The following is a 26,768-nucleotide window of genomic DNA, read 5'->3' as shown; positions in this document are numbered from 1 at the left end:
GCAGGGTGCGAAGGCGGGGTTGGCTCCCGGGCGGGGCGGGGCGGGGCGAGGCGAGGGGCGGGGCGAGGGGCGGGGCTGGGCTCCGAGGACCTGTTGAGCGCAGGTGTCGCGGGCCCCGAGCGGCCGCGGGGCGCAGTGGCTAGTGCGCATGCTCCGCGCGCCGGGCCGCGCTCGGGAGCTAGAGGCGCCCGGTGGCCTCCGCGCCAGTTTCCCCGGGCGCCTGCTGGACGGTGGCGGCGGCCAGGAGCTTGTCAGCCCCGTGAGGCGGAGCTGGGCCGGCGGGCAGGCCCGTACGTCGCGACCTGGACGGCGAGGGGCAGGGCCGGCGGTGAGTGCCCGGAGCTGGGGGATTGAGTGGACGCCCCCCGCTGCCCTCCGCCCGGGGAGCCCCGGGCTCTGCACCCCCCGCCGCCCCGCCGCTCCGGGGAAGCCCGGGCACGCCGCGTCCCGGCCGGGGCGGAGGTGCTCGCTCCCTCGGGGCGGCGGTGGGGCGGGCCCGGGGTCCCGGTGGGCTCCCCTCGGGGGGCGCTTTCGGGACGCCGTGCCCGTCACTTCCCCCCAGCCCAGCCAAGCAGCCTTTCCCGCGAAGCTTGGCTGCCGTGGAGCCCGCGGCGGATCCCCGAGGACGCGCTGGGGGGCGGCGGCGGCGGCCGGAGCGAGTTAATGTTTAGCCCGGGCCGGAGCGAGCCGCCGAGCAGGAAGTTACTCGCACAGGTGCGGGGCTCCCGCAGCCCGCTGTCGCCGGCCCGCGGCAGGGGGTCTCTTGTGGCTAAAACATCTGATCGATGCTGACGGTGGGTCCCGCCAGGCTTCCCCTGGCGGCGGATTGTGCCGGAGGTGTCCGGGTCGAGCGGGGGTCGGGAGACCGTAACTGTCAACCCGACTGTGTTATTCCCTGCCCTCCTCCCCATACACACAGAAGATACATTTTTGAAACAAATGTTTCAATAGAGCAGGGGGGGGGGGTCTCCTTCCATCTAGTTTTCTTTTTTCCTTAATCAAATGAGAACATTGCAAGAAACTCTTTAAAGAGTTTGATATGTACTGTGCTTTAAAATCTTCTACATATGATTTGGTGTCAGTTTAGTACATATTTACAATATATATGGGTATACGTATACATACATAATATGCGTGTGTGTGTGTCAAAGAATTTTTCAAAGTCTCTTTTGAGGGATAATAAATTTGGGAAGTTCTTTGTAATTACGTTCTGATTTGCTTTTAATTCTGTTTCACTAAGGGAAGGCATGGCAAATCCCCTTTTAAAAGACGTGGCCAGTGTTGACAGACCATTTTGACTGAAATGGACTTGAGGCTCAGTTGAATCTTGTTTTTATGTTTTTTTCCCTCAATTCCACAATTATGGTCTAGGCAGTGATTCTTTAATTTGTGAAAGACAAACTAAAAAAAAAAAACTTTGTTTTGTAAAATTAAGAAGTGATTTATCTGCTATTAAGAATGCCAAAGAGAAAAAGTCTCCATAGGTGGGAGTATTGTTTTTTTTTAAATGATTACATATTTATTTTCATGTTATAGCTACAAGAAATACGTTGTTTATAGACCAGGAAACTTTTAGACTAAATAATTATTCACAGAAAAAGTACCAAGGTTTTTGTTTATTTTAGAGGCTTTATAAATAAGCTTCTTCGCTGGTTTGTCTACTTTTCATGATTACTGTTGCTAAACTGTTAAGGTTATTTCTTAAATTTGTCAATAAAGTCAGTGGTAGTTTGTTCTATTGTGTAAAAATATACACCGAAACATTCATTTCCTTTTACTTACAAATTAACCCTCCCCCCACACACATACACATACTTTTCAAGTGTGGTAAATTGTATATAATTCCAGAAACCCTGGCAATCAGTTGATGTTATTCCCCCCCCCCCAGAAGATACATATTTGAAACTACTTTCAGTGGGGGGGGGGGAAGGGGGGCTTTTTCCATCCCTTTTTTTCTTTTTCCTTAATAAAATGAGAAAATTACAAAAAATCTTTTTAAGAGTTTAATATGTACTGTGCTTTAAAACCTTTTGTATTATTTGATGTCAATTTAGTATTTGGGGGTTTGGGTTTTTGGGGCATTTGGGGCTGGGGAATCCCACCCATCACCCACCACCCACCACCCGGACTCAAGACCTACACTGGCACTGTGCCAGAGGAGCGCTTGGCTGTGGAACCAGGCTATGTACTCTGCCAGTGGGTCTAGCTCTCTGGTCCTCAAATGTTGTTTGGAAAGTGTGTGGTGTCAAATAATAGAATTTTGGAATCATGGTAGAAGTCTTTTTTTAACAGATGAAATTAGAAAATAAACATTCTGATTTTAGAGTGTGTGTGTGAATTTGGGGGGGGGTGGCGGGATCAAACCTAGGGCCTTGCACATGCACAGTAAGTGGTCCACTTCCTAAGCTGCATCCCTGGCCCAAACATCCTCCATCCAAGGAGGTGTACAGTTTGGGGGGCGGGGGGCGGGTGCTAAGAATTAAACCCAGGGCACCTTACAGCCGAGTTATGTTCTCTGCTGTATACGTGAGAGTGCTTAGCTGTATACGTGACCCGGTGTTTCTAAATGTTCTTTTTAAAAGCCAAAATCAGTTATTTTTCCTCCTGAACTGTTTTGAGATTCGGTTACCATGTGAGAGAAGACTGTTGCTTTACCCTACAATTTTCCAAAAATAAGTCTCTAAGGAGTAGATGAGCTAACCTGTGAAGACATTTTGTTACTAAAATACTTAGCAGGTCTTCTTATTTGACAGCTTTAACTATCAGGTGTTTCTCTATTATAGAATCCAAAGATAACTCACAGAAAGGTAGGGTGTTTTTGTTTTTCTTTTTGGGCCACACCTGGTGGCACTCAGGACTTACTTCTGGTTCTGCACTTAGAAGACTATAAGTGGCACTGCAGAATGGACATGGGGCTGATCCCACCTGCTGTATTATTACTCTGGTCCCGGAAAGGTAGTTTTTATGTTGCATCTGGAACTGTTTTGAGTGCAAAATGTGCTAGGTATGCTCAGTCCAGAACGATTAGGATCAGTGAGAAAGTGTGCAAATTTTTTCATCTTTGGAGATTCACCTGGAAATTAGTATATACACGTTATTATTATTAATTCTAGTGTATCATTAATTCTGTAGTAATGAAATTACTTTAAAAGTTTTTTGCATGCAGAATATGCACATGATGAAATAAGAAATGGTTGCAACCTGTTTTACCACAGATAAAATCTTCAAAGGGGAAGGAGAGATAATGTAGGGGGTAAGGCACTTGCTTTACACGTGGCTGACCCTGGCTTGATCCCAGCACCACATTTTGTCCCCTGAACACCTGCCCAGCCCTTGAGCACAGTGCCAGGTGTGGCTCCCAGACAAAACAAAAATCTTAAAAGGTTATTTCAATTTCATATAAAATCCTTTGTGTAATATATCCTCCCCTATAAAAATAATACATTCCTCTACATAGCCTGGAACATATCGTCTGTAAAACCTACAAAACATCCCTATGGATATCCCATTTAATATTCCATATTGATATCCTATAATATCAATTTAACCTTCATAAAATATATGAATCTTGGCGTGCGGTGCTGGTGATTGTACTTGGGGATCCTGCATGCAAAGTATGTGCTTCACCCTTTGAGTCTTTTCTCTGACCCTTCTCAGGAATTCTAGCTCCAGATTAGAACTGGGGTCTGGTTATAACTGAATTTCAGTACAACTGGTTTACTTTGTGATCTTACAGACTTTTTGCTTATTTTTGTAATTTGCATTTTATGAGTTTTTGCACATTATTTTGAGATGTTCCTCAGGTCACCAGTGGAGTACACACACACAAATGGTATAAATTGGGACTGGAGCAATAGCACAGCGGGTAGGGCATTTGCCTTGCACGCAGCTGACCTGAGTTCGATTCCCAGCATCCCATATGGTCCCCTGAGCACCGCCAGGAATAATTCCTGAGTACAGAGCCAGGAATAACCCCTGTGCATTGCTGAGTGTGACCCCCCAAAAAAAAAAGGTAAAATCATTAAATCTAGTTGAAAAATTTGTTTTACATAAATAACTTGACAGTTGCTCTCTTATATTCATCACTTCACTTAATCACTTAATCCCCGTTATCCATCGATTTATTCAAGCTGGTGCCAGTAACGTCTCCATTCATCCCGGTTGCGTGCTAGCGTAGCCCAATGGTATCTGTTCATTTTAGGAACATGCAGAGCCTCAAACCGATCATTTAGAGTCTTGACGAAGAAGTCTGACCATCTTGTAGGTGGGCGTCCACGTGATCTTTTGATGTCCCGTGGAATCCAATCAGTAATGGCTCTAGTCCAGCGGTTGTCTGTAAACCTCATTACATGTCCAGCCCATCTGATTTTTGATGTCTTGGCAAATGAGACAGCGTCCCTGATTCTTGAGCGTTGACGAAGATCAGAACTCCGGATTCTATCTCTCATTTGAGTGAATCGTGATATTCCAAGCATAGTTCTTTCGATTCCTCTTTGAGATACCCGCATAGCGTTCTCATCCCGTTTTCGTAGGGTCCAGGTCTCTGAGGCATATGTTAATGCAGGAAGAACAGTGGAATCAAAGAGATGTGCTCGTAGCTGGAGGTTCTTTGTCCTTTTAGTTATTTCTTCAATGCTCTTGAAGGCATTCCAAGCCGCTCTCTTCCTCCTGCGCAATTCAGGTGCCAGGTCATTCATCATGTTGATTTCTCGACCTAGGTATATATAACTGTTGCATTCGGAGATGGTGGTTTCGTTGAGAGCGAATGGAGCGTCAGGAACAAGGCTGTTTCTCATAAACATTGTCTTCGTAAGATTCAGCTGTAGTCCGATCTTTCCACATTCATGGTCAAAGTCGTTCAGCATTTGTGCTGCTTGGCTGATGTTTGGTGTTATTAGAACGATGTCATCAGCAAAGCGGAGGTGGTGTAGTTGCCGACCATCTATCTTCACTCCCATGCTTTCCCATTCCATAATTCATAAAAATAAAATGTTAGGTGTATGGAGAGATGGTACAGGGGTTAAGGTGTCTTATGTGCTGCTGACCCCAGTTTAATCTCCTCACCACATAAAGACCTTGAGCAGTGCTGGGAGTGATCCCTGAGCACAGAGCCCTCAAGAAGTAAGGGCACTGCCAGTGTCACTCAGTTCCCTCCCCCAGCTCAGAAAAAATATTAGCAAACTGTCCCAACTGATTGTGGACAAAATGAATTGTCTGAGTTGTTAGATTTTCATTTATTTTATTTTTATTTATTTTTTGCTTTTTGGGTCATACCTGGTGATGCACAGGGGTTACTCCTGGCTCTGCATTCAGGAATTACTCCTGGGGGTGCTCGGGGGACCACATGGGATCCTGTGAATCAAACCTGGGTCGGCTGTGTGCAAGGCAAACGCTCTACTCGCTATGCTATCTCTTCAGCCCTTGTTAGATTTTTAATTTAGAAATAATTACATTGATTCGTTTTTAGTTTCTTTGACAGTTGGAAGTTTTCTTAATCGTCTTTTGGTCCTTGCTTTTCCCGCCCTCTTCCCTCCTCAGTAGTTGTATCCAGCAGTTCTTGGGGTACCACACATGATACCAGAGATGGAACCTGGGCGTCTTACACGCAACATTTCTACTCAGCCTGTTGTCCCCTTTTTGTTCTTTGAGTTAGCAAATTTATTCCATGAACATGTTTTCTTCTTCTTGTTGTTTTCATTCCATGTCCTACGGTGCTTGGGGACCTGAAGTGCCAGGAATGGAGCCTGGCCCCCACCCACATGTCAGGTGTGCTCACTGCATCTCTGAGCCATCTCCCGCCCCCATAAACATTTATTGACCTATTGTATGGTGCACACTGGTGATTAAAAAATTAGTAAGACAGTGTTCAAGTACTAATCAATGAGTCTGTCCTTTCTAAGCTTCATCTTAAACTATTATTCATCTTTTAAACTGTTCCCAGTCCTCAACAAGTGACATCTACTTTTCTTACGCCCTCGCCTTTTCAGGATGCCAGGATGCTGCTTCACCTCTCTCCCAGTCCCCTGTCTGCTTTTTTTTTTTTTTTTGGCTTTTTGGGTCATATCCGGTGACGCTTAAAGGTTACTCAGGAATTATTCCTGGCAATGCTTAGGGGACCATATTGAAATGCCGGGGATCAAACCTTACTGGCTGTGCTATCGCCCTGGTCCCTCCCCTGTCTATTTTCCCTACACCACATTTGTGAAATGCCTACTGACCCAGGACAGTAGATTACTTCCACCGTACTTTGTGCTCCCCCCCATTTTTTTTTGGGGGGGGGAGATGAGGGTAGAGAACAGTACCCAGTAGGGGCTGCTCCAGGCTTGATGCTCCAGGAACCACGTAGTGCCAGGATCCAACCTGAGAGCCCCTCACTTGCAAAGCGTGGACTTCAGCCCTTCAAGCCATCTCCCCCACTCTGTGTACCCCTTAAAGATGATTCGGGACGGAAGCTGATGCTTTGTACTGCCTCTAATCGTCAAGAAGCATGTTGTGCAAATAGCAGGAGGACGGGGAGCTAAGCTGGAAGACGTCTCCGGAGTATCTCAACACACAGCGAACAGGGTTCCCGGGAGAGCCTTAGTTATTTGGCAACTGGATTATTTTTCCGGACTTCTGTGAGTTAGCTGTTAGGAAGGAAGTTTCTAGTTAGTTTACTGAAGTCGTTTGTAATAGATTGAAGTTTTTGTTGATAAAATCTTCTCTGTCATTCACATTGTTATTTAGAATTGCCACCCCCCAGTTGCTGTGATGATGAGGAGCAGCACACTCATTGCTCCCCCTGGGTTGTGGCTGCAACTCAGATGTTGGAGCCTCCAGCCCTGGGGCTTGCGGGCTGCACCCCGGGCTCTGTCTTTTTTCCAGAGGCATTGGTTGCCTTCCAACATTCGCACTTAATGTCTCTTTGACTCCAAATGGTTTCTAAATGAATGTTTCAAATTATACTGTGGTGATTCACTTGTAAAGCCGTCTCAAACTTTTCTGTTTTTTTGTAAATTAGAATTTTTCTTGTTAAGTTCTCTTAGCATGCGATTGATGACTCTAAATGAGATTGTTTTTCTGTAGAGAAAATGACCTAGGAATCTATTTAGAATTGAGAAATTAAACTTATGGTCCAGTGAAATAACTCGAAGGCCTGGAGCACATGCTTTGCACTCTAGACGGAATCCCAGCTTGTTATAGTTTCCCAGGTACTACCTGGTGTGGGCCAAGCCTCCCCAAGGAACTTTCACTTGTTGTATAATTTATATGATTCTTTTCACTTTAACTGAAGCTATGTGTAGTCAATAGAAAAAAAAATTTTAAAAAAGCAAAATTAGATTTATAATTATTTATAATACAGCTTTTCCTTTTCTTTTTCATTTTTCCCCTACCTTTAGAGTACTGGCCTTGCGTATGAGCTTGGCATCAGACCTAGAACTCTATTGGTGAACTATGGCCTGGCCCCAGACTTTTACTTTTTGTTCAAGTACTAATATTACTAAAAATTAAAGTTAAAAATTCACATAAAAATAGTGAATAGTTATCTTTATAATCAACTTATATGCATTGAAAGCCCACTATTTTTTAGATATTTTGTGTGTGATTTATTAATCTCGTAATCCTATGACCTTTAAATTGTATATTGATTATAGGTGATGATAACTTTAGCTTCCCCCCCACCCCCAACCTTTTTGTCTTTGGACCACCCCAGTGGTACTCAGGACTTACTCCTAGCTCTGCACTCAGACATCACTCTTGGATGGGCTGTGGGACCATCCTGGATACCATGGCTTGAACTCAAGTCAACTCAAGTGTGCGAGGCAGGCACCCTACCTGCCATATTATTCCTTCAGTCCCAGCTTTTAAATTTTGTTATGGAGGAGGCAGGGTTCCAAGCAACCAGCTCTTTTAGAGGATAGAAACTTTCAACAGCTTTCCCCCTTTACAACCCCCCCCCCCCTTCCCCAACCCTACTCACCTCTGTAAAGGTTCAGCTAATCACTAATGGATAATGATTTAATTAGCCATACCCATCTGAAGAAAAAAAATTGGCTGAAGGGATTCAGAAAGATTTTGGGTTGGCAGACATTTTGGGGGGTGAGGGAAGGTTGCCAGGAGGTTGACCCCATACTTGTAAGTGTTTCTAAGGGTTGTGTACTTTTAACTGTAACCTTAAATCCAGTCAACAAACTCTTTCCTGGTTTCTGTGAGCCATGCTATCTAATCAAGTGTGAGGAGGAGGTCATAGGAGCTCTTAATTTATGGGTGGTTGATTTGATAACTTGTGTCTTAGATTGGCCTCTAGAGAGATAAATGCCATTTTTTTGGAATTGAGTCCTCAGCTTGTGGGACTGATGATACTCCAGGTGAATAGAGTCAGAATTGAGTTAAATTGTAGGATTTGACTCTATCATTGTCTGTTGAGGACTGGATAATTGGATGGTGTGAAAAACCCACGTTTTATAACAGGCATGAGAGTATAGAAGAGAGTGTTCTGACTTATGGTATTGAGCCTTGGGTGCTGTTACAAAGACTGACTTTTAGTCCATCTCAAACCAGTGGAGCCATGTGAGACCAAGATCCATTTGAGCACAGGGATGAGATGATTTAGTGATGTATAATCATTGTTAAATCAGTGAGAAGATGTAGAAGAATTTTGTTTGGGGGTAGATGGTAGTGGATAAGAGTAAACAGTAAGAAGAAGATAGGAGACCAGCAACCCAGGCAAGATTAACTGGTGACCAATACATAATTGGACTAGTGGAGACAGTGGAAGGATAACATTCTGACTGAGATATGAGCAAGAAGAAGCAAAGGTGATACCGAGATATTTATTTCAAGCAACTGGAAAAACGAGACTAAGAGGCAAAGCAAAAGTTGAGCTGTGGCTTTGTCGAGATAATGAAACAATAGGTTATGTCTGCTTTGGCATAATTATAATCTGGATATCGTGTCTAAAGCAGACAGCTATGGACATATTTTTTAATGTTTATATTTGATATTTTGGTTACAAATGTACTCTTGTCGTTCTCTAGTTAATTTCCAGTGGAACTAGTAGGTAAAGCTACAAGAAATAAGAATTTTTTTTTATGTAGGAGTACTGTTATTTATTCAGCCACTGATTAGCTGATTGAATTGGGCATGAACTCCACCTTACTTTTTTTCATTTTTAATAATTTTATTTATTGAGTCACCATGAGAGCAGTTACAAAGCTTTCGGGTTTAAGTCTCGGTCATACAATGAAACACCCATACCTTCACCAGTGCCCATTCTCCACCACCAAAAACCCTAGTATACCCCCATTCCAAACCCTCCCCCTACTTGTGGGGTAGATGATTTTCACATTAGTCTCTCTCTACTTTGATCACATTCAATATTTTGACACCAGATCCATCATTATTATTTGGGATTTTACCCCAACACTCAGATCTGCTGAAAAGGCAACTGTAGATAGATAGTTTGTTTTCTATTGCTGGTTAAGAATAACATGATGTCACATGGCTGCAGTAGTGGCAGTGCAATTTTGAAATTCCAAAATTTTAACACTTAAATCTGGAGGGATTTCTGCCAAAACCTGCTGGGTTCTGAGATTTGTTCTGGAGTCTCTGGGATCATGGCCGTTAAGCAGCTTGAGCAGGAACCAGAAAGGCCATTGATGGGCGGCGACTCAGGGTCTCGTTAGGACAGGGAGGAAAGGACCGGCTCCACCCTCATCTGTGAGGCCCCACATGTCTCATCACTGAGGGCCCAAACCTGACTGTCCATTGGAGGATGGCGGCCACTGAGCCACCTAGGGGGAGCCGGCAAAGGGACAACACCCTTTCCCCCCTCTGGTGGCCCGGTGACAGTAACCTACTGCGGGATCTGGATGCATTTCTGCCAAAAGCCACTGGGTTTCAAGATTTGTTTCTGAGTCTCTGGGATTATGGCTGTTAAGCACCTTGATCAGGAGCCAGAGAGGCCGTTCGTGAGCAACAACTTGGGGTCTTGTTGGGGTGGGGAGGAAAGGGCCAGCTCCAACCCCATCCTGTGAGGCCCTGCATGTCTCATCACTGCAGGCCCCAACCTGACTGTCCAGTGTCCCTTGAGGATGGCGGCCACTGGGCCACCAGAGGGAACACGCCAAGGCACGAAACCTGTTCCCACCTGGGTTGGCCCAGCACTGGTAACCTACCGCAGGGACGGACACATTTCTGCCAAAAGCCGCTGGGTTTCAAGATTTGTTTCTGAGTCTCTGGGATCATGGCTATTAAGCAGTTCTATTAGGAACCAGAGAGGCCGTGCCTCCAATTATATAGCTGAGCCAGAGGTGGTTTGTGAGTGTGTCTCCCACATAACTAACTTTTGGCCATTTACTTTCTTGTTAAACTTCATTTCAAGTTTTTGGGGTCTGGCCAAAGGCACAGCAGCAATTTGGGGGTCTGGAAATCTGAAGGTGCCATCAGGCTGCTAATGCACTCGCCTAACAGGTACAGATTGACCTGCTGGCAACACCATACCCCCATAAGAATAGGTTTTAATGGAAACACACAAACACAACAGAGCAAATAATTACCTAATGTTTACTATTTTTGTATACTGTACTAGAGCATTTTTATGTTTTATATTCTTTATATATTTTCTAATATATCTTATGCAATTTGAGCATTTAAAGATTGACAGTGGTTTTGTGTAGCAAAGTGTATCTGTTCTTTAGTTTTGCTTTATTAACCATAGTCCCTAAACTGTATAAAAATAAATTGTACCTCTCTTAAACCTCTATATGAAAAGACTTTTTTTTATGTCTTCAGCTTATTTTTATTTTGTTTGGCATCTAATTAAATTCTTTTAAGTATTTTGAAGATAAGCTAACCAGTGTTAAGTCATCCATGTGAACTTGAGTGGTTAGATTCTTATTATTGAAAAGTTAGTTGAATTTCATGTCACAGTTTGATGCAAGGCCAGGAGACTATTAAGAATATCTAGCCAGAGAGAAGAGACGAAGTCAGGCACTCACCCTGCATGCTGCCAACCCCCGTCTGAATCCCTGATGCTAGGGATCACTCCTGAGCCCAGAGCCAAGAAAAACATGAGCGTTGCTGCATGTGTTCCCCTCCCCAAAGAATATATACCAGGTAGGCATGTATGGGAGACTCAGGTAAAACTGTCCTTAGAGGTAGTACAATTCAACCTAGCACCATTCAAAAAAAAAAAGAAAGAAAGAAAGAAAAATACGGCAAAAGCCCAGCAGTTACATATTTATATTTCAAGGGAGCAGGGAGACTGGTGGCTACTGTATGTGCTTCCCCTGCAAATTTGAGGCCTGTTTACATTGCTGGCGATGAGCGCAGTCCCAGCAGCTCTGCTGCCCGAGAGCCCCAGGATACAACAGTTTCCACATTGCCAGGGGCCAAGTGTGTGTGAGCACCACAGCCTGGAAACTGCAAGCACGCAGCTAGGAGCGTGAGCTCTGGACACCACCCCTGCTCGATGTGAACCCCAGCACTGCTGCCTGCTACCACAGTGCGAGCAAGCATCTCTGCTAAAGAAGGGAGACTCCCCGATGCCCTGCAGCCTGCGTTGGGGAATGAAGCCAAGTGTACTGGGACAGCAGCCCTGTGTGCAAGCCCTGGTGAGCACCACCACCCAGCGGGTGCGACCCCATCACTGAACAGCAGCATTAGTAAAGGCAAAGGAGGGGGAAGAGAAATTATTTAATCAGTGTCTAACATAAACATCTACATGTCTGCGTTAATAACTTTTTGGCACTAGTAGAGACTTCTTTGCATTAGTAGCACTTTGATTCTCTACTAATAAGAGATTGTGACAGAGCACCTTAAAAGAAGTAGGAATCTGATGACTTTATCCGCCACTGTACTAGTTTCCTCCAGCTGCTATAACAGAATATTAGCAACTGGTGACTGAAAGCAAGAGGAGTTTATTAGAACACTCATTGACATTGGTATTGGTAATGATTTTTCAGGGACAGCATCAAAATACTGTGGAACTACAATATTTAAAAGTCTCTGCACAGTAAATAGTCAACGTGAAAAGCAAACTGCACAGTGAGGAAAATTACTTATTAATCACTTATCTGATAGGGATTAAAAAAAAAAAGAAATGCATAGAATTCAGTAGCTGAAAAACAATTGAAAATACACAGAGCAACCGGATAGACGTTTTTCCAAGGAAAATATACAAATGATCCACGGGTACATAAAAGGGGGCTTAATGTCACTGATCACCAAAGAAATGCAAATCTGTTGTAATTCTTGTATGCATATGTGACAGGGAAGGGGTGTTAGGATCAAACCCAAACTTGATACGTACAAGGCAAATGCTTTTCTGCAGAGCTATACCCCCAACTCTCACATAGGAAAATGCACTCACATTTCACACTGGGCTTTGTCCTCCCATCTGTTAAAAAGACTGGTCAAAAAAAAACCAAAACATTGGTGCTAGTGAGCATCTGAAGACGCTGTGTGCTTGTTGATGAGGCTGTAAATTGGAACATTCTCTCTGAATGGTTCCTTAGCATGGAGGCTCGGTAGAAAAGTCAAACTAGAATATAAGACGCAGCAGTCTTCTGGATATGTAATGAAGGAAATGAAATCATCACTCAAGGACCTCACTGTGCCCCCCATGTTCATTGTGACATTATTTACAGTTGCCAACTCTTAGAAACAACTTGGTCTGTTGGCAGATAGATGGATAAAGAAAGATGTTATATACATACAATGCAATGTTATTCATGAAAAGTAGGAAATCTCTCCACTTGTGACAACTTGGATGAACCTTGAGATTATACAAGTGAAATAAGAGGAAGACAAACTCTGTATCAGTTTATTTGTGGAATCTAAAAGAACCAACCTACACAGAAACAAAGAAGATTGGTGGTTGCCAGAAGTGTGTGGAAAATGGGTGAAGGTAGTGAGCAGTTACAAAATTCCAGTTACTCCAGTTACACAGTGAGCCCATTGGGGGCAGGGAAGGGCTAGTGTACAGCAGGACTTTTCAGAATTGTGTATTGTAAACGTGAAGTTGCTAAGAGTCGACATCTTACACATTCCCACGGTGTACGCGCAATTGTAATTGTGAGGTGATGGTTGTATTGATCATCCTTGTTGCTGTATACCTTCAGTTGTAACAGCTGTACCTGTCAGTTACAGTTCTATGAAGCAGTTGGGAGGGGAAAAGAAGATAGGGTTTTTATAGCCCTCTTTTTTAAGTACTACTAATAGTAAAGTAAAGTAAAGGCCCTCCCGTTGATCATCGATTTGCTCGAGCGGGCCCAGTAACGTCTCCATTGGAGACTTTGTTGTTACTGTGTCTGGCATATCGAATACTCTCGGTAGCTTGCCGGGCTCTCCAAGAGGGGCGGAGGAATCGAACTCTGGTCGGCCATGTTGGCTGCATGCAAGGCAAACGCCCTACCCGCTGTGCTATCGCTCCAGCCCACTGCTAATAGGGGAACTAAACATTAAAGAACGAATACTGCTCTGGCTCCAGTATAAAATTACTCCTGTCAGGCTGGTTTTTGACTGGGCAGCTGGCTCAGTGGAAGGGAGCTTGTCTTCCCTGAGTTAAACCCTAGATTTAACCTCCAGCACCACAAGGCAACAATAATCACAAAACAAAAGCAAACACTTGCTGTTTCTGATTTCTCCTCAGTGTACCCACTGTTCTTTTCAGTTGGGTAGTCTTTGCATAACATTTCATCTTTTCCTGCTGGAATTTTGTATTTGTTCATAATCTCTGAAACCATGTATGTCTAACTTAAAGTCTTCTGAGATTATGTAACTTTTTTTACTAGACCTCACTCCTTGGGAATCTATCAAGTCACTCTTTTAGTCTTGAATAGACCTTAAAATTTGCTCTCAAACTGCTGGATCATTGTCCCATCTGTCCCTTCTGACTAGGAATAAGCTTCCTTCCACCAGTATAGAAACCTGAGAATTTGATCTCTTCAGTACAAAACTGATTTTGCTTCTGATAGAGCACTCATTGACCTCTGCCTGCTCCCACCGCCCTGGTGCTGCCTATGTCACCTCTTGCCCACATTTCTTTTTCTTTTCTTTTTTTTTTTTTTAAATATTAGTGAATCACGTGTGAGGTACAGTTACAGACTTACAAACTTCTGTGCTTGCATTTCAGTCATACAATGGTCGAGTACCCATTCCTCCATCAGTGTCCGTTTTCCACCACCAATGGTCCTAGGATCCCTCCCATCACCCCCATCCTGTCCCCTGCACCCTACCCCGCCTCTGTGGCAGGGCATTGCTTTTGCTCTCTCTTTCCTTTTGGGTGTTAACTTGCCCACATTTCTTTACCAGCTCCCAGTTTACTATAGTTTACTTTACCAGCTCCTAATTTTACTGTAGACATTTACAAGCTATTTCACCTGCTTTGTATAATTTTTAGTGTTGATTCATAAACTGATAATGACTATAAATTTTTTTTATAAAAAAAATTCAACAATTCAAAAAAAATTCCTCAGTGTGAAAATTGTTTAGTAGCCGGTATCTTTTCCACTCTCGTTTCTTTGATCTACTAGGAATCTGGACTTAGCTTTCCAGATCTTGATGGCCTTAAACTTGACGTGGACCCTTCCTGCCAAAGGACCTGTGTCAGAAAGGAGTACCTGTGCTCAGGTGAAGAAAGCAGGCTTTCGTGCATGTTGTTTTGCATTTTCATGAGGGCTCTGTCAGTAAATCCAGTTCTGAGATCTCAGAATGACTACCTCTGTGTATGCTCCTACCACCGTGGCCTGAGGTGTTCCTGTTTTCCCACATAAGAGTGAACGCTTTCCCACACAACACACCACAGTGATGCTGTGATTGCTGGTCTGCTGGGTCTGACGTGATGCTCACACATTTCCAGTTTTCTAAGCTTGTAATCTCCATAAGCCACTTGGTTTCTCCTTCTTGGAATTTTCTAATTGTTGTTTCTGTTTTTATGTATGAGTTGTCTTTTCTTCCTGGCCTTCAAGGGGTTCCTTATATATTCTGGATATTAATTGGTTATAGATATTGTAGCACCCTTATATTCTTTCATTTTTAAAACATTTTTCTGTTTGTTTCTTGCATGTTTTTATGGTCTTCTGAGTTCAGTTTCATTCTCTATTGTATATTTAAGCTTAAATTTTTCTTCATAACAGTACTTTATTTACTTATTTGGGAAAGGGAATTTGAGCTATACCTAGTGGTACTCAAAACTTATAGCTATGCTCGGATCAGTCCTGGCAGTGCTCTGGGGACCATATGCAGTGCTAGGGGTTGAACTGGCATCAGCCACATACAAGGCAAGTGCCTTACCACTGTACTATATCCCTCTGTCACCAGAATTTTAATATGTAGTACTTCACTGTCACTGTCACTGTCCTCCTGTTGTTCATCGATTTGCTCAAGCAGGCCCAGTAACGTCTCCATTGTGAAACTTGTTGTTACTGTGTTTGGCATATCGAATATGTCACAGGTAGCTTGCCAGGCTTTGCCGTGCGGGCAAGATACTCTCAGTAGCTTGCCAGGCTCTCTGAGAGGGGCAGAGGAATCAAATTCGAGTCAGCCATGTTGGCCGCTTGCAAGGCAAACACCCTACCGCTGTGCTATTGCTCCAGCCCATGTAGTAGTTAGTGTTTGGTTTTGTGTACCTACAATTTCTTTTTTGCTTTTCTGTTTAATGAGACGGTTGTTCCATTATTGATTTTTAATTAATACTATAAGCAAGGGATTTGTATTAGCATTTCTCACCAGGAGGCTATATGACCTCAGCATACTCCAAGAAGGCTAGAAGTAAAAATTTGTGTAAATGAGGGTTATGATAGGATAAGAGCCAGCTGGTAGGACAGGGGCTACAGGGAGGAGACAAGTTTGGAAGGGGCTGTACGAGACTTCTGTGCAAGACTAGAAGTTTCTTTGCAGCCTATAGGCACCTGTGTTGTTACTATTCCCAGACTGCTTGGTTGTCTAGGGCTTGCTAAGAGTTCTGGTCTTCTTTTATCCCCCAACCCAAATGGCCTTTGGAGGTAGCAGCAAAGAATTTGTGTTCTATTGTGCCGTAGGGGGTTGGAACCATGTGCACAAAGCAATGCCGGTAACGGAGAAATTCACAACTAGAAAGAGCTGTCTCTGTTCTCACACTTGGCTGTCAATATCCCTTAGTTGCTGTTTTCCTCCTGCTCTAGAAACCTGTTACTTTGGTGTGATCTGGATTGAGTTGAGAGACTCCAAAACATAGACTGACTTGACAACCTGTTCAGAAATGAAGCCCCACTCCTACCCCTCCCTCTCTCTAGGTAGATCTATCAATAGATAAGTAGAAAGATACCTGGTTTCTGGGTCATACTTGGTGGTGATCAGTGTTGACTTTTGAGTCTGTGCTCAGGGATCACTCCTGGTGTGTTTTGGGGGATCATATGAGATAACAGGGATTGAACTTGGGTCAGTTAAAATGCAAGGCAAGTGCCCTACCCATTGTATTAGCACTCTGGCTCCAGAAGGCACAATAATTTAGACTCTTTAGTACCACTGGATATGACCCAGAAGCGAACAAGACATTAAAACTCTTCTTTAGAATATTTTTTTTTATAAAACCCCCATCTGGACATTGAAATCTTGAGGTAGGTAAATAGTGAATACTACTTTGACATTAAAACTAATTACAAACTACACTTTCATTTTTAAATGTTTTAGCTCCTTTTTATGATTAGTTACATATCAGATATTTGTATTCAAATAGTAAAGTTGGAGTTTTTTAAAATTTGCCTTTGCTTTTATTTAAATGTTCTTTGCTTTCTCGTAGATTTGCCTGAGGTCACCCTCGTATATATAATACGGACCCGCCTTCGCTAACTTCACCTGGGAAAGAGAGTTATTTTTTTATGTTAATAAATCCTAAGGAAAACAAATTACCCAAGGAATCATGACAGATGCCCATTGCTGCTTTTTTGTATTATCTGTTTTTTCAATCATTAAGACAAAACTGCCTGTGCTCTAAAGAAAATTTTTCAAAATTATTTTTGACAATTTAAAGAAAATATCTTTCAGATCTGAAATGATAAATTCTTATACATTGACCACATAGAAATCCATCAGGCCTTGTTCATAGTGGATTACTTTTGTGGCTCTCAGAACTTCAGTGTCTGTGTTCGCTATTGTTACTTGGCAGAGTCCTCTAGTTCACAGCATCAGAGAAGAGATGAACTTAGAAACTTGCATAGTTATAATAGACTGCCGTGAATACAAGTGGACAGTTCAAGCAGTCGTCCATTTTATCAACAGAAATATCACCTAAGTATATAATTCATAGTTTTAATGACAATAAAGTTGCTTGAAAATGGCATGGGTCAGATTCTTACGGAAACCTACCGGCAATCTTGGAAAAGTTTACCAACCTGGGAGTATGCTGTCTCTGGCCCCTACCAAAGGCTTGTTGAACGAACCAGGACAAAACAACTGCTTCCTTAATAGTGCTGTACAGGTGAGACCACAGTGACTTGTTATAGTTCACAAAGTCCTTTGCGGAAAATCATTTAATTCTTCTTTTCTTGTAAATGAAGACTAAAGCTATCATGGTCTGATATCTCTTTTAATGATAGTAACAATATTTTGGCTCTGTGTATTGGTTATTATAATGTAAAAAAGGGCTGGAGCTATAGCACAGTGGGTAGGGCATTTGCCTTGCACTTGGCCATCCTGAGTTCAATTCCTCTGCTCCTCTTGGAGAGCCCAGCAAGCTACCGAGAGTATCTTGCCCGCACAGCAAAACCTGGAAAGCTCCTCATGATGTGTTCCATATGCCAAAGTAACAACAAGGCTTACAATTTGTTGTGAGACGTTACTGTTGACTGCTCGAGCAAATTGATGAACAATGGGAGAACAGTGCTACAGTGCTAATGTAAAAAAACATTAGCAGAGCAATATAGTACTGTAATTTAAATTTTTTGACTCAGTATGTTTGTATATTTCTAAAATATATGAAATTTTATTTTGAGGCAGCCAACTTAATACCCTTCTTAAAGAAATTCAACAAACTTCCTATAGATAGTATAAGAAAAATCAAGATGCATTAATTAAATGAAAATGCGGTCTTTAATCTCAGTCCTAAAACTCCAACCCCCTCCACTGGGTACCCTGAATCATCTTTACAATGAATTAGGCACCAGTTTTGTATTTAAAGTTTAATCTATTTTGCTTCCTTATTTTAATTAATAGGTATGTGTTTGCTTTTCTGCCCTAGATAAAAAATTCCTTTTGAGATTTTGTTTTGGGAAAACACCCCGCAGTGCTTGCTGGATACTCCTATTCTGGGTGTGGGAGTCCAGGTGATACTGAAAGTGAACATTGGCCTCTAGAATACTAGTGCTAAAGCACATGGAGCTGGCTCCTCCAGCTGGCCCCCTGGCCCTGAGTTTTTCTTTTGCATGATAGTTTTTGTTCAGAAGTTTTTATTTAGAGTTTTTGTATGATCCTGTCCCCGTCAGATTGTTTTCTCTAGTGCTAATGGTGAGGTTCTGGAGAGATAGTACAGGGTTTAAGGTACTGCCTTGCACGTGCTGACCCCAGTTCAAATCCCTAGCACTGTGTATAGGAGCCCCAGATACCACCAGGGGTCACTGTTGAGCACAGAGCTAGGAATAGTCCCTGAGCATTGCCAGGTTGTGACCTCCCTGGTCACAACAAAACATAAAATTAAGTAAATATATGAGAAAAATAGAATATTGGGTTATATTTCTATCTCTAGTATAACATACCTTAAAATAAGTTATTTAAGATAAGTTATTACTTCTCTCTGTTGTCTGGGAAGTGAGTGTCTGAGAGAAATGTTTGCTAATTCAGTTGATAAACAAAACAGGTGTAGAATGAGTAAAGCATTCAGCTGACTGAGACCTCAGAGCTCTGTGGTCTTCGATCTTGGTTGGATGTTCACTCTGATAGTTCTTTAACTTCCCCAGGAAAGAAAAGCATGCATGGGGCCAGAAAGATAGATAGTAGAGCAGGCAGGGTGCTTGTCTTGCAAACGGCTGATCCCATGAGAGATCCCTGAGTACTTCAGGAAGTGGAAAAAAAACAAACAGAACACCTCAAAAAGTGGACAAATTAAAAAAAGTTGGTCAACTGATTTAAACATAAATATTGCATGTTTAAACCAGTTCTTAAAATTGTAAGTACTACCTTTATCCCCATTTTATTGGTTGGAAGATAAGAGTTTCAGAGAATGCTTTGCCTAAGTCAGATCAGGAGCTCGGAAATAGTCAGGAAAGAATTAGAACCTGGCCACTCCTCAGAGGTTGGTTATTAACCACAGTGCTAAGCTCCTTCCCAAGGCCAAGGTGGAGCGGTCTGTCATGATATTCATCTTTTCTGGTAAAAATCTCACTGAGCAATATTTTATTTTATGCTAGTTTATGGTATGCAAGGAAGTATACATTATTAAGATCTAATCCCTGCAAGAGCTCCGAGGCCAGGCAAATGCCATTACTTTTCTCTCTGTATAGATTTCAAGTTTTTCAGAATAATGTTAAGGACTGGATTATTCCAGTAATGTTAAGTCTTTCTGCTATTTTGTTAGCAGATGATGTGTGGCTGACTGAAGCAGAGAGGTTTCGATCATGCTGCCTGTTACCCTGTTTTATTCCTATCACCACACCGATGCCCCCTTTCAGTTCTGGGTACACTGACCAAGCGGACTTGAACTCGCCCTCTTTTGCTGTTGCCACAGTAAATTCACCCCTATTTGATATAGCCTGGCCTTTAGCTCCATTTATATTTCCCTTCTAGATTTCATTTGGTTTCAAGAATTTATAATCACTTCCTCTTTCATGTCTTTGCCAAGTAACCCTTGTTTCCTATTCATATAAAATCCTTGACTGAGGATTAATTTTTTTCTTGTTCTATATCTGTCATGGTTTCCCCTTGTGAATCAATGGGAGTATCTTATAAATCCACCTTTGTAGAAGAACTAGCTACATGGATGTACTGGCAGTTTTATACTGGCCAGTTTTTTTAGTGGTTGTAGGTGCCTGATTCTGTGCAAGAGATTAAAAAGAGCTACTTACTAACCTACAATATAAAAAGCATTTGAATTTATCTTTTGTTGGAGTGAGAAAAGTTTTATCAAGTCTCTTTTTATAAAAGATAATATCAATGTTTTATAGGTTTTATGGCAACTGGATATATTCCGGCGAAGCCTACGGAATCTGACTGGCCACGTTTGTCAAGGAGACGCCTGTATCTTTTGTGCACTAAAGGTAATCGTTGAATAGTTCTGAAAATGTTCCATCAGTGGTTTCTCAAACAAATTTAATTTTGTTTGTTGATCTATTGGGTTAATTGTAATCAGTGTTAATATATTGTCAAGTGAGTTACACTTTTGAAGATGAATTTTTCCAAAATAATTTTTATTCAGGTTCATATTTTTATTTTCGTCACACATAGGGAGAGTGAAAATTAGTATTCTGGAATGGTGAAGCGACTGAAGTGGTAGAGTGCATGCCTGGCATATGTGAGGCGCTGGGTTGGCACCACATCTCTCCCCAGAGCCACTGGGGATGGTCCTGGACTTGTCAACACTGCCAGGTGTGGCCCACCCAGAATGTGTTAAGGTCTGCATATGGATAAATGTGCAGGGGTTATTGTCTTCGAATGATCTTTTTGTTGTTTTAGAATGATTATTCATTTCAGCGCGTTCCCTTTTGAGTTGCTGCTAGATTCTGAGCAGTCCTATATAGTTCCTGAGGGTACCGCAGTATGCAGAATCGATTTCTTTTCTCATGGAGCATATGTGTTAGCAGGGGAGGAGAGCACAAATAGGCGAACTAATGGCAGTGTAATATGGAACTAACTACAAAGATGGAAAAAACAAATTGAAGCAAGAGATTAGACAGTTGAAAGTGGCCCAGAAAGCCTCACTCAGCAAATGATACTTGTATCAGGACCTAGGGATGGTGATCAAGTGTGGGCTGGAGCATTCCAGCATTCTAGGCAGGTAGAGAAAAAGCAACCACAAACGCCCCATATCGTGTGTGTGTGTGTGTGAGAGAGAGAGAGAGGGAGAGAGGGAGAGAGGGAAAGAGAGGGAAAGGAGAGAGAACATGCACATGCACTTGCACGCACGTGTGTTTTGTTAACAAGAGGAAAGCAGTAGAAGATGAGCTTAGCGTCAGGTGAGTCATGGTGACTAAAGCTAATCTGTAAATTCCTTTCTACAATTCCTGTCAGAGGGTTGAGGTGAATTCCTTGGATCTGACCGGTCCACTGTCCAATGGAGTTTGGTAGAAATGATGCTGCAGATATCAGCAAAGACTAAGTTAGGTCAGAAATGGTGAACAGCCCCCATTCCCGGCTCTGCCTCTTGGGATAATTACTCTTGGAAGCAAGCCCCTCCATGCTGTGTGGAATCAACACTACTCGCATCCCAGTGACAGTGAGAATACTGATTTTTTTTTTTTTGTAAGTAAATGTTGAGGTGGGTGGCTTGGTTTCAGTAAGTACTTAATCATTGCAGAGCAATGCATAACTGAGCCTTGAAGGTTTAGCTTTTTCTCTCTGGTTATTTAGGAAGTCTTGGAATTGTTCTGAGAGAAGTGATATAATCTGGAGATAGAATGTTTGGATCAGATGTCTTTGGCTGCTTGGTTGAGAATAAATAGAAGGGAGACAATGGCAGAAACAGGAAGTCCACTATATATTAGTAACTCATTTATGTCACTGAAATTTTTTCCCAAGAATAAAAAATTTTATTAATATGTTCCCAGAGATAAACATTTCATTCTTTTATACCCTTAAATATTCTTTATACATACATGAAAATAAAATCTTTTTTTCTTTTAATGTCTTCTTATATTCCTAAAAAGACTATTTGATTTTCTGTTCTTTTGTTAAAGACCGGGCAAAATATGGTAATTGTAAAGATCATTACAGTGTCACATTTGGTTTTAATTGGAGAAATTAACTAGTTTTTACAATTACGCAAAATATTCCAAACTGGCTTAAGCAAATTAAAACGCCGTGTTCGGGGACCGTATGGGATGGTGGGAATTGAACCCGGGTCCGCCACATACAAGGCAAACGCCCTAACTGCTGTACTATTGCTCCAGCCCCAAGAAACAATTCTTAAAATATTTTTCTCTTTTAGGATTTGGAATTGTAACTGATAAATTATAGTTCTGGTTATATAATATCATTTGGCTTCTTTATTGGATTTTTATTTGTATGTAAATTAAGATTTTTTTTGTAGTAGAATAAAATCTTGAAATTTTTTCCTAGCTTACATGCTAATTCTTAAAAATTTTTTGGAGATAACATGATCTCTTGAGTTAATACAGAACTCAGTGTGACTAATTATTTGGTGGATTGTCACTCCCACATACGATGATTGTCATAGAACTGGAACTTATTGGAATGTGTTTGTTGTTGCTTAAATTCAATAAGGGAAATAGAAAAGATATTTTAAATTATTTTTTATTGGGGTATCGTTGGTTTACAAGACTATGTTTGTACTCCTACTCAGTGGTGGAGAGATTTTCTTCTGCCAAGGGCCATGTGGATAGTTATAATCTCATTCGTGGGCTAGATGATACAGACAGATTGGTTGCAGGCAGCCAACAAGAAGCAGATGTGTCTATCCCATTATGCTTCTGGTCCAGACCACATGATTTTGTGATGTTGTGTGGCCTGACAGCCATACAAGCCCCACTCCTAGTTTAGGGGTACATTGTTACAAGTTGTAGTATTTGTTCTTTGTTCTTGAAGAATGCCATTGGAATTTTGATAGGAATTTTATTGAATCTGTATTGAGTCTTGTGGATAGGATGGTTACTTTAACATAAAGTTTAACACTTTAACACTTCCAGTTCATGAATCTTTTTAAAATTTTTTCTGTTTTTTTAAGTTTTATTTTCATAAGGTTGTTAACATTAATTGATTACATTCAATATTTCAATGCCAATCCCACCACCATTACACCTTCCCACCACCGTTCAAGCCTGCCTGCCACAGACAGATGCTAGATAATTTATTTTCTATTGCTTGTTATGAATATCATGAGTCGCGTGTCTGCTTTTGCAGCCGCATGCTCCTAGAATTCTAAAATTGTGAATGCTTGGGGCCTGGAGACAGCTCTACAGGGAGCTAATCCATTTTGAGATTCATTTGTGAGTCTCTGGATCAAGGCTGGTGACCACTTAAATATGGCTCAGAGGCAGTTTGTGGGCATGACAGTCAGGATTTCCAGGTGTTTTTATCAATTTGTTTTAATAGTGACTTATTTTAAAAAATAATTAATACCTGTAACTTTACTTTCTATGAATTAATACCTGTAACTTTACTATGAATGAGGTGTTCACTGTTAGATTAAGGACAAGAAATAATTCTCTGGGAAAAAACTGAAAACTTGAAAAGAAAACCCTTCTTAAGTAAAAATATTAGAAGTCATTACCTTTTGTATGTCTTATAAAATGTACATTTTCATTTTAAAAGAAAGTTTTATAATAATGGTTTTGTTGAAGTTATATAATTTTTTTTGTTTTCCTATCAGATGCCATTTCTGTGAGGTTTATTTAAGACCCTAGTAGAAGTTATTAAAAGTTGATTTAGGCTGCTGCCTTTTTTTCCTGAGATAGTGACTTCTCACTAATATTTATTGATTTGGTGGGTTTCCCCCCCTTTGGTTAAAATAACTTTAAGGGTTAACATAATTTTAATTCCTATATTATACTTTTATATTTCAAGCAGTTTGTCTTAAAACACTTAACAGCCTGTGTCAGAATCAGTTGGAAACAGTTTAAAAATGGCCTTTGGTTCAGGCTTAATTACGATCTCTGAGGCTAGCATGTGAGAACTTTATGTGCTCACTTTTTAAGTGAGTTTTCTGTAGGGACTAGTGCATCATTTCCATGCATCCCTAAATCCTGACTTTCACTCAGAATTTTAAAGCAAAAGATCTTTTTGTATTAGTTTCTGAATATAATTTTTGTTTGCTATATTTTTTATACTGTGGGCCGTCCAAGCCATGCAGGAAGTCATCAGGGCTTAACCGATGGCTACTTTGGAGGCTGTGGGGTGCAGGGCATGGAACTGGGGGCCCGTGCACACCAGGCATGTGCTCCTGAATGAGAGCTGTATCTCTGGCCCACCAAGGGTAGTGCTTTTAGTTTTATTTACTGTAATGAATATACTGAGTGATAGTGATTTCTATCACTATTGGAATTAAACTTAATGTACTTATTGATTCCCAGACAATATTTGCACAGTTTCAACACAGTCGGGAAAAAGCTCTTCCCTCAGACAACATAAGACATGCACTTGCGGAAAGCTTCAAAGACGAGCAGCGATTTCAACTGGGTCATATGGATGATGCCGCAGAGTGCTTTGTAAGTACTTCTAATCATCCCTAAAAATAATAGCGCATTTTTCTTAAGTCATGCAGACTTTGAGACAAATGAAGCATATATTTATAACAATAGGAATTTTTTCAGAGCCAGTCAGTGTCTGTCCTACCCATCCTTCAGAGTTATTAAAATCATTCAGTGTTTTGTATATTTTAGTTTTGATTGTGTTGTTATATTTTTGACTGTTCATGGTCACGGTCCTCCCGTTGTTCATCGATTTGCTCTAGCGGGCCCAGTAACGTCTCCATCATGAGACTTGTTGTTACTGTGTTTGGCATATCGAGTACGTCACGGGTAGCTTGCCAGGCTCTGCCGTGAGGGCGAGATACTCTCGGCAGCTTGGTAGAATTTTTGAGTGTTAGAATGCACAAATAATTTAAAGTTTATAGACTAACAAAAAATGTTTCTAAATATTATAAACATAAGTTCTGTCTCTTAACTCAGTGTTCTGCTTCTGCAGACTTCCTGTGCACCCACCCTCCCAGTAGAGGTAGTATTTCTTACTACCTGCTGTGATAGTTTGGCGAGGGAATAGGAGCTGGTCTCCTGAATCCTGCCAGACCATACATGGCACCCAGGACCAACCTGGGTCAGCCACAGGCAATGCAAGTGCCTTTACCACTGTACTATCTCTTCAGCCCAATGTAGGAATTTCTTAAGGAAATTTCTTAAGGAAATCATATGTAAACTTCTGCTACAAGCATATGTAGCAGAAGTTAAGCAAAATGCTCAGATCTAGAGACTCATAGGGTTTATTCCTAGTGATTGTATGTATTTATTGCTTTGGGCACTCAGGTCTTACTCCTGGCTCTGCAATCCAACTTACATCTTCTTTTCCTGGCATTATCCCTCCTAAAGATGTGTTTAAACACATCTTTTAAAAACAAATTAGTCCAGAGGTCCTTTGATTTCTTTCCCTCTCATGTCGTGGATTCCTGGGGCACAGGTCCCTGCTGCTCAGGATCCTCCTAACTGGCTCTCAGAGAGTGGGTGAGTAGGGTAACACTCAAGTTGAACACAAGTACCTTTCTCTTTGGGTTTTGGCTTTTTGAATCACACCTGGTGATGTTCAGGGGTTATTCCTGGCTTTGCATTCACCATTGGTCGGGGAACCTTATGAGTTGCTGGGGACCAAATCCTGATCAGCCATGTGCGAGGTAAATGCCCTACCCACTGTACCTTTCTCTTTGGCTTCCGCGTTTTTCCATCATCCCCCCCCCCCCCACACACACACACACACATTTCAGGAAGCTCTCTCAACTCTGAGAGTGCTTCCTATGCTCAACAAAATATTAATTCCCTTGGCAAGAATCTTTTCTTTACAGGTTTGATGATGCCAAGAGCAGGATGGGCAACATTGCAGACTTTACCAGTTTTGCTGTGGAACATTTCTGGGGCCTTCCTTTTTGAACATTGTCCATTCCCTTTATGTCCACAGTGCAAGCGTTCTTTTAGATCCTCATGTATGTGGCCAGAGGGGAACAGCTTCATGCTTTCTAAAAATTTAGGAAGAATCTAATGGGGTTCTCTCCTCTTTTCCTTTGTTTTGGTCATTTTGGTGATTTACTGGAAGATTGTGGTTCTGTCCAAAAGGCTAAACACATATTTTAAGTTCTTGCATTTATAACCTTAGCTCACTTGATCACTTGACTTCCTGTTAATCGTCAATTTGCTCGAGCGGGCGCCAATAACGTCTCCATTTGCCCCTGTTGCGTGCTAGTGTAGCCCAGTGGCATCTGTTCTTTCTAGGAACACGAAGAGCCTCAAACCGATCGTTCATAATCTTGATGAAAAGTCTGACCATCTGGTAGGTGGGCGGCCACGTGGTCTTTTGACGTCCTGTGGAATCCAGTCGGTAACAGCTCTAGTCCAGCGGCAATCTCTAAATCTCATTCAGTGTTCAGGCCATCTGATTTTTCACGCCTTGGCAAAAGAGACAGCATCCCTGATTCTTGATCGTCGATGGAGATTGGAACTCCAGATTCTTTCTCTCATTTGAGTGAAACGTGATACTCCAAGCATAGCTCTATGAGTTACTCTTTGGGGACCCAAATAGCATTCTCATCCTGTTTGCATAGGGCCCAGGTCTCTGAGGAGTACGTAAGTGCAGGAAGAACAGTGGAATCAAAGAGATGTGCCTGGAGCCGGAGGTTCTTCCTCCTCTTAGCTATTTCTACAACACTCTTGAAGGTGTTCCAAGCTGCTCTCTTCCTCTTGCGCAACTCAGGTGCCAGGTCATTCATCATGTTGACTTCTCGACCTAGGTACACATAATTGTTGCATTAGGATATGGTCGTTCCATTGAGAGCGAATGGGGCGTCAGGAATGAGGCTGTTTCTCATAAACATTGTCTTCGTAAGATTCAGCTGTAGTCTGACCTTTCCACACTCACGGTCAAAGTCGGCCAGCATTTGTTCC

General features: G+C 42.0%; 1 protein-coding gene across 2 annotated transcripts in view; it reads left to right on the top strand.

Moving 5' to 3' along the window:
• Window positions 1–255: 255 nt before the first annotated feature.
• Window positions 256–26,768, top strand: part of USP53 (ubiquitin specific peptidase 53) — a 62,535-nt gene continuing 36,022 nt past the window's right edge. The window contains exons 1-4 of one of the 2 annotated variants that reach the window (XM_056116933.1): window positions 256–328; window positions 16,763–17,440; window positions 20,118–20,210; window positions 24,198–24,332. In XM_056116933.1, the coding sequence (XP_055972908.1) occupies window positions 17,297–17,440; window positions 20,118–20,210; window positions 24,198–24,332 (372 nt within the window). In that variant the 5' untranslated portion in view covers window positions 256–328; window positions 16,763–17,296. Of the gene's footprint in view, window positions 329–3,172; window positions 3,254–16,762; window positions 17,441–20,117; window positions 20,211–24,197; window positions 24,333–26,768 lie in introns of those variants that run through there. The other variant, XM_056116932.1, reaches the window with a different exon arrangement.

The sequence above is a fragment of the Sorex fumeus genome, unplaced genomic scaffold (assembly GCF_029834395.1).
Source record: "Sorex fumeus unplaced genomic scaffold, SorFum_2.1 ptg000033l, whole genome shotgun sequence".
Lineage (NCBI taxonomy): Eukaryota > Metazoa > Chordata > Mammalia > Eulipotyphla > Soricidae > Sorex > Sorex fumeus.
The sequence above is the reverse complement of the archived record's forward strand: the minus strand, read 5'-3'. Positions and strand labels throughout refer to the sequence as shown.